Source organism: Quercus lobata, chromosome 3, assembly GCF_001633185.2.
Source record: "Quercus lobata isolate SW786 chromosome 3, ValleyOak3.0 Primary Assembly, whole genome shotgun sequence".
In the NCBI taxonomy this organism is placed as follows: domain Eukaryota; kingdom Viridiplantae; phylum Streptophyta; class Magnoliopsida; order Fagales; family Fagaceae; genus Quercus; species Quercus lobata.
This window is the reverse complement of record NC_044906.1, coordinates 38,761,788-38,770,227: the sequence shown is the minus strand read 5'-3', so window position 1 is coordinate 38,770,227 and position 8,440 is coordinate 38,761,788. Positions and strand designations below refer to the sequence as shown.

General features: G+C 35.1%; 1 protein-coding gene across 1 annotated transcript; it reads right to left on the bottom strand.

Moving 5' to 3' along the window:
- Nucleotides 1–2,483: 2,483 nt before the first annotated feature.
- On the bottom strand, nucleotides 2,484–7,542 carry LOC115981671 (protein OBERON 3). The gene is made up of 2 exons (XM_031103961.1): nucleotides 5,302–7,542; nucleotides 2,484–3,237 (listed from the first exon to the last, which is right to left on the bottom strand). The coding sequence occupies exons 1-2, from the start codon at nucleotides 7,199–7,201 to the stop codon at nucleotides 2,660–2,662; spliced, it is 2,478 nt and encodes an 825-aa protein (XP_030959821.1). The 5' UTR covers nucleotides 7,202–7,542; the 3' UTR covers nucleotides 2,484–2,659.
- Nucleotides 7,543–8,440: the final 898 nt, after the last annotated feature.

Genomic DNA, 8,440 nt, shown 5'->3' with positions numbered 1-8,440 from the left:
CAATAATACTGTATTATCTAATTTTTCAAAGAGAAAAATAGGAAAACTTGGACTTGAATGAAACCCCCTACAAAGAGGTAATTGGAAAATAATTGTTTATGACAAAATATATGAATAAAATTTTGGGGTTTGAAGCAAACAAATTAGGAACGTGAGGAATCCACGTCTTGAAGAACCGAATTCAAATTATTTAAAAAATAAAATAAAATTCACCCAAGGCAAATCCAGATTCCAAATGATTATCATCTATATTTCTTTTTCTTTTCTTTTTTTCTTCTCCCAAAGCAAATCTAGATGTTGAGCATCTAGATTCCATTTTTTTTTTTTAGGATAAACTACATATTTGATCTTTATTTTTTACCAAATTTCAATTTAGACCCTAACCTTTCAACCTTGTCCATTTGGTCTCTAAACTTTTAGTGTCATGTCAATTTAGTCATTATCATTATCTTTTGGATATAAATTGTTGACGTAGCAAATAGACAAAAAAAAAAAAAAAAGTTTATTGCCACATTAACTGAAATTAATTTTTTATTTTGGCGGTTAGCCATGTCAGTAATTTTTATCCAAGAGATAATGACATAGACTAAATTAACATGACACTAAAAGGTTAGGGACCAAATTGATATAATTGAAAAGTTAGGAATGAAATAAGTAGTTTACTCTTTTTTTTTAATAAAAAATATCCAGAATTTTTTTTGAAGTGAAGAAAATGAAAGGATATGCAATCTTCACTAAAATTTTCTGTGTTTTCATAATTAAGAAATCATTAACTAACATAACTATTGTTTTAATGTTTTAGTTTTTAGAGAGAGAGAGAGAGAGAGAGAGAATTCAATATTTAACATCCCAATTTATTTTGGAGGAAAAGAAATTTGGAATCCAAATGTTCAACATTCAAATTCACTTTGAGAGAGGAAAAAAAATTGGAATCTAGATTTTGATGAACCGGATTTCATGTTATATGGCCCTTCAAGATGCGGACTCCTCACATTCTTAATTTGTTCCTTTTATTAGCCTCCATTAATCAAATTCAAGGTCTTTCTTCTTAAATATATTTAAAAAAAAAAAAAAAGAAGAAGAAGAAGAAGATGCGGACTCCTCACATTCTTAATTTTTTCCTTTTAAATCTTAAAAGCTTATTTTATTTGTCATTAATAATTATTTGTCAATTGGTCACCAATCATTTGCAAGCATGCACGAAAAAAATAAAAATAAAATTTACCCTATCTTTCCTACCTTTCGCTTCGCACTTTGCTTGGTGGGATTTATTTTCAAAATTTATCTTGATGCCGTGTCCATTCTTATTATTTTCAAGTCAAATATAAAAAAGCTTTACAATAATCATTATTATCTTGATTCTCTCTCTGTCCTACATAGACAAATAGAGATAGTGTACTTTATTGCAATCACAAACATAATGATCACCCTTTGGCACGCATAATAAGTAAGAACATCATTGTTCAAACATAAAAACAAAGAGCATAATACCAGAGTAGTTAAAACAGTATTTTAATGAAAACATTTATGGTTCAAATGCAATAGCAGCAATACTGTAATTATTGAATTATCAAAAAATAAAAAACTCATAACCATAACTAAAGTGGGCATTCTGCAAAGTCAACTTAATAAGAACTAGTTAGCTTAATTGTCACATACTGAATATTTATTATTTCTTAACTTGTGTCGGGTTAAAAGCTCCATACTTTATTGATGTTCTATTGTGAATCTCGTGATAGTGGAGTAGGCAACCTGAGAATAAATGTCAGAAAAATTCGATACCTAAGCACCAATTGCATAAGAGCCCGAAGTCAGTGGCCCTTGAATGCTCCAAAGATAAGGACTATCTTTGTAAGATCACTAGTGGCGCATTACCTTATTCCTTTATAGTTTATTCTCCATCCACCAGCATTTCTTGGTACAATTTCTAATGGTGTTAATCCCTTGCCTTTTTTATATTTGTTTTGGCGCAAAATGGTATTATATTTGTTTTGGTTTATGTAGTGTATAATCTAGCCGAAAAAAGAGAAAATATTGTCTCATGATGATAATTGATAATCCTAGCAAACTTGAGAAACAGTTGTGGTCCAACATTGCTCTGCACTGGCCACTGGCTACCTACCACACACCACTATCCCAATTAAATTTGACTAATAAAATGATGCCTGGTTGACTTTAACATGAGGGGGAGATTCAGTGGCATGATTGGCATCAAATAAACATTAATGGGTGCATTTTGATTCGCTTTCAATAACAAACTGAATTGCCTATTAGTATTAATTTCTTGAGGCTATAGAATGAACCTAAGAGTATATGCTAGTTATAGTAGAATCGTATCATTTTTTATAAAATGTAGACCAAATTCAACAAGACAAGACTAACTTAAATACAACTAGAGTTGCAGATAGAATTGTTATATGGTCCTGGTAATGAATAAATTTTGGTTGGCATCCATGCTCTGTCAAGCTTCTTAGAAAAATGGATGAAGAGGAGAAAAGCTAGTTCTGAAATTTCACAACTGAAAATGATCGTTCATTTTGCATTTAAATTAACAAGCATAATCCAAAATAATAACACCAACAAACTACACACTATTAGCATCAATGTTAAAAAGAAAAAAGAAATCAAACCCACTGCTGCTTTGTTGCCTCCATTCTCTCTAACAAGCCCACTGCTGCTTTGTTGCCTCCATTCTCTCTAACAAGCCAGTAATCTCAGCTTCCATTCTGCGTTTCATGTTGAAATAATCACCATGTGAATTTTCCAAAACCTTTAGCTCCTCCAGTTTCTTCCTGCGCCTTTCCTCAGTCTCTTGCAAACATAGTTTGGCAAGCTTTCCAGCATACTCTTCTTCCACCTTGTCATTCTTAGTCCTAATCATCCGCCGGAAACCTTCAGCCTCTCTCCGCGCATCATCAGCCTTGTTCTGGAACATCCTCGCTTCTGCTTCCTTGATCCGCACTAAGCTTTCCAAGCTGTCAAAGCTATCTTTCTTTGACAATGACCCAAACCGGAAATCATCATCTGTTGTCAACTCACTCATTATGGAAGGTTTGAGGTCACTCTGACGAAGATCGTTCGACAGTAAATCGTTGCGTATGCTAGAAGAGCTCATGTTGAACGCTGTATATTTTGGGGGTAGAGAAATGGATTGTGAAAGAGGGGTTGCTTCTTTTTTAAGGATAGATTGAGTTGCCACCAACTCATTTGAAGCCACAACAGGAGCAGACATGCCATCTGTGTCCATTTGTCCAAAAAACAGAACCTTCAGAGTTAGGCATGCACATAAAAAATGTGACTTTATGTTATGCATATTAAAAAAAATATTCAACTAATATACATTATGTACACGGCTGTCTCAGATGGAAAAGTATCATCATAGATGATAGTGAAAGATTGAAAATATGAATTGATGGCATTTCATAAAATTCAAACACCATTCATGGTAATGGCTTCCATTTTCTATGGTGGTCCTGTATAAAATTTAGGATTTTAAACCCTCAACTACCGAGTAAAACACGATTTACTTCTTCAATTCGCATGTGGCATTCCTGTAAAATATTATAATGGGAAAACTTCTAGCTTTCAGAAGGTTCCTCCAACATTCTAATGAGTAAGAAGCATCTGGAACAAAATGACAGTTTCCCAGTCAGTTTCTTATCAAATTTAAAGTTAAAATGAGTGATGTGGCAAAGCTTTCTGTGAGGTCAAGTTAGCACTCTGGCTCAGCTAAATATAACTTTTATACTTCTCAAAATATTTTTTAAAAGGAACTTTCCAGATACACACACTAGAAATTACCATGAAAACAGCAATGTGAATTACAATGCTATGAAACATAATTCAGTTGTTCAGGTATTATAAATTAGTTGTCAATTGTGTGCTTTCTAACAAATGCAATATCTATCCATGTTGCAGTTCCTTCCAATTAACCCATTACAAAACTCAAGTTCACACATACAGAAAATTCCTACAATCTTTGAGTGAGGGAATGACTAATAGTTATAATATAGCTATTTTAAATGCTTCCATGAAAATCTAGAACAAAGTTGAAACTTTACAAGGAAAGCTGTCCAAGCATTCAGATAGCCATGGCAATAGTGCTTCCATTATAAAAACATCAAGAAGTATTTCTCTAACATCCATGAAGAAAATTTACCACAAATTCATCATATATAAAACAAGAACTCATACCTCTTATAAAAATTCCACAATTTTTTGAAATTTCTAATTAAATATTACTTATACAAGTTTACTTTTCTATGTTCTTACAATTAAATATGAGGGTAGGTACTATCACAATCCAAAGAAGCACTAGCCACTTGTACTAATACCCCAAAAGTATTAACTGTGATCACAACAATCTTCCCCACTTAAATCCTTGTCATCCTGTTCTGGACTTGTGTTAAAATGCAATGGCCCAAAACCATATGGCGTTACCAAGTTGACACAATTAGAGCTAAATGTCCCCTCCTACCCCCCCTAACACTAGAATGCCCCTAAACTATAAACCATTACCAAGTTGGCTTTGACATAGTTGGTCACAATCCAAAAAATAATGTTAGCCACACATTCACTGTACCTCAAAAGGACAAATCACAATTAAAGTTTCTTGTAATAGCATATACCCAATATCGACTTAATACTCGCCCAATGTGAGACTTAGCACATGCCCACATAACACCTTCACAATCCTAATCCACACAATTCATGGTATTGCAAGTACCAATAGACCATACAGACAAATACAAGCACCACTGGTTGTAGAAAATTTTCCTATAAAAGTAAGATTATCATTCCAGGTCCTAGCATATTCTAAACTAAATTATCTTCTCAAATCCAAATCCCAACTCCAATCAATATTCAGGTCACAAATAAACCACCAAGTCTAATCACCTAATTGTTAAGATTACTAGTTACATAATTAACTGTTTCCATGATGCTAAAGATTGTCAAATATTGAAGCATCATTGAATGAAGCTAAAATCCTTCAAAAGGGCCTCATATCAGCCTTTTATCCTTGTTGCACACATATGCATTGGATACATGGGAATAGGTATCTGACAAAAAGATCCACTCCATCACAATGGTTGGATACACATCTGATAAGCTGTTATTGTTAATTTTATAAATATATCTTCTTTCTAGAGAAGCCAACATGAAGTTGACATGTATAGGAGTATAGAACTCATACTTTGCAACCAAACTTAAAAGCTTATTAACAGCACGGTGCATATTGAGGCTAGCAGATAAAAAACAAAATCGTCTTAAGAAACAATAAGACAAAGTCAAAAAACTCACAGTTGAAAAACTGAATCATGCTGTTGCACGCATCTGAAGGAGAGACCATTTTGGTCTCAAGCTTGGATAGCATATCATCAGCCTTAAGATGCAATTCTTTGCCTTTGTAATCTTCACTTCCCCTGAAAATTTTCCTGACACAATCAAGCTCCTTTTTAAGAGTTTCCAAAGCCCAATTCTTTGCGCAAAGCATAAACACATCCTTAACGAAACCAAACATTTCCGAAGCATGACTACACCCAATGCAGTGTAACTGCATCTCAGTACTCCCTGAAGGTCCCTTCAAGCTAGGACCTGGCTTAATCAGATTCTTCTGAATGCCACAAGCAGCATGGCACCAATGGGAGCACACATCACAACCAACCCAACTGCAGGTATTGTTGGCATAATCAAATTTCAAACAGATGGGACACATACACTGGCTGCAAAACCCCTTATTTCCTGAGCAAATCTTGCAGTCACAATCATCAACCGGCAGTACGCTCCGGCAATTTACATTTCTACATTTCACATACAAGAAAATGTCCACAAGATCATTTGTTGAGAGGCGAATTTCACTAGATAAGTAGCTTCCAAGCCCCATCTTCACAGCAACCAAAACTTCCAACTGCCTCTTGTGGCACTTAGACAGAGTCTCCCTAGTAAGATCAGATCTGCGTTCAAGCAAATACTGTAATCCCACTAATTCCTCTTTCTTCTCAGGCATTATAATTATACCATTCAAGTAATCCTTAACCATAGCAACTGTCTCCTCCGGAAGTTCCTGACATATCTGAGCCATATCAGGAACAGACTCAGATACAATCTCTATAACAAGTCTCTCCTGTCTAGACAACTTCCTAACCCTCCCACTACCACTACCACCACCACCACCACCACCATCCACACCCTCCAAATTCCTCAAACCCTCTGAACCCCGCCCTCTGGAATCACCAGACAGCGTATCAATCCGCGGCCTTGCAGGGAGCTCAGACGGGAAAAAGGAATGGTTCTCAGAGCCAGTTGTAGTCCTATAATGACTACTATTATTGTTATTAACATTACTACAAAAGTCCTTTTTACGAGTACTAGCCTGATTTGCCTGCATCATTGAAAAAAGGCTTCCTGCACCATGATTGGAAAGCCCCACAGCCCCATCACCGATCGGCTTAAATCGACTATGAACCGAACCATTAGTCCCTTCCCCACAGTTCCAAATCTGGTCATCGTAATTTTCAGTGGAATTACGAGTCAAAGAGCAACTGGGGTTGTGGGAAAAGGGAAGGGAATAAGAGTAAGACATGGAAGTAGCAGTGGCAGTAAAATCATTGGAACAATTGTTAGAAGGTGCTAAAGATTGCATACTCTTAGCAGCAATCTGGTTGGGAATTGGAGCAGCAGTGAGAGAGAGAGAAACATCAGGCAAAGCTAGAGACAAGTTCAAAGTCTCAAGCTTTGGCTTTTTCTCTGGCACTATATTCTCTCTATCAAGCTCTTCCTCCACCTCTCGTTTCGAGGAATTCCCCCTTGTTTCGTTCAGATTGAGGAAATCCCTCTCCACCCATTTCTCACCTTGGTTTGAAATTGAATTCTCAGCAATAGAAGCGTTCGTTTCTCTTTCTCGGGAATACAGCAAGTTTTTCTCTTTCTCAGGAAGACCCAGTTTGGAATTGTCACAGAGGTAGCTGAGTGTGAGCTCTTGTGTCCCTGAAGTCCCTGTTTTTGTTGGCAACTTTGATCTGAAACCATTCCTATCAGAACCCATCCCTGAATCTCTCTGAAAATCCATACCCTTTTCAGCAAAACTCATTTTCTCATCTGGGTTCTCCTTCTTCTGCTGAGAGAGCTTAGTCTGTGAGCAATTGTCACCCTCACAACCTAACCGACCATTAGAGAGATCTTTATCTCTCAACATGACCATATTAAAGACTCACAGCAGACAAACAAAGAAAGAGGAAAAAAAAAAAAGATAGAGAGACACAGAGAGAAAGAAAGAGATATGTACCAGAGAGAGAAAAGCAAATGATAGTCAAAGAAAGCAGGGAGGGGCAGTTTGGGAAATAAGGGAGAATCCTGAGGGTTCTTCTTTTCAGTTCATTGGCTTTGATTCTTCACCTAAGACCATTGCTTTGCTCTGTTTTGTTTTGTTTTTCTTTTCTTTTTTTTTTCCTCTCTCTGCAACGGCTGGATTTTCTGAGTGTTTACACGAATAACTATAACGGCGATTGCTTTTTTGTCTCTCCCAAATTACCACTCTGACCCTTTGAATATTGGAGAATTACAGACCTCTGGTCCATTTCACTGTACTGACTTATTTATAAGTTTTACTGCAATTTTCCTCTGTTTCTTCCTCGACCCTTCCTCTTGTTGAAGACACGCCTTTTGTGTGAACTCTGGTAATAGTATTAATAATAAAATAGTGTTGGTGGTAGTAAATCAAAATAAAAATGTGTGAACTCAATTATGATAACATAAATCGAGTCCAAACTGACTCGTTCACATTCTTTTTATCCTAAATTATATTTTAATTTATGCTCTGTTTCTTTCACACTTTTTTACCTTAAATTGTTCCTCAATTTACACTTTGTCCTATGGAGTACTAAAAAACACGATAGACTCTTTGAATAGAAAATTATGTAACACTTAACTCTTTATCATCTGTTTTACTGTTAAATCTAACCAAATTTAGCATTAAAATACTAATTTATCCATCTATCATCTATTTTGGAGATGAAATTTTTGATTTTTTAATATTTAATTTTGTCATACTTTAATACCAAAACAGACGACAAGACAACCAAGGGGCATTGAAACAAAGTTATAACTTTGGGAGGTTAATTATACCTTTCGATAGTTCACAAGGGCAAAGTGTAAAATTGTGTATAATTTATGATAAAAAAAATGTAATTTCTCATGAAAAGTATTCTTGTCTAAGAAATATATGGGAGGTAATTTATTTTATGTGTTTCACTTTATGTTCCATAAATTATGGTATATCCTTTATTTGATTTCTTTTCCATTTTAAACTTAGATTATTTTATAAGAAAAGTCAAACATATACATGTTAAGTTGTGATATCCGTGAAACACTAAAAATAGAACAAAATATACGTATTCATGGGACTAGTAAAAGTCTTGATCATTGGCGACTCGGAGAAATT

Coding starts and splice junctions, on each gene's coding strand:
- LOC115981671 (XM_031103961.1), bottom strand. CDS start 7,201: ATGGTCATGTTGAGAGATAAAGATCTCTCTAATGGTCGGTTAGGTTGT. Junction 3,238..5,301: donor CATGATTCAGTTTTTCAACT/GTGAGTTTTTTG, acceptor AAATGGACACAG/ATGGCATGTCTGCTCCTGTT.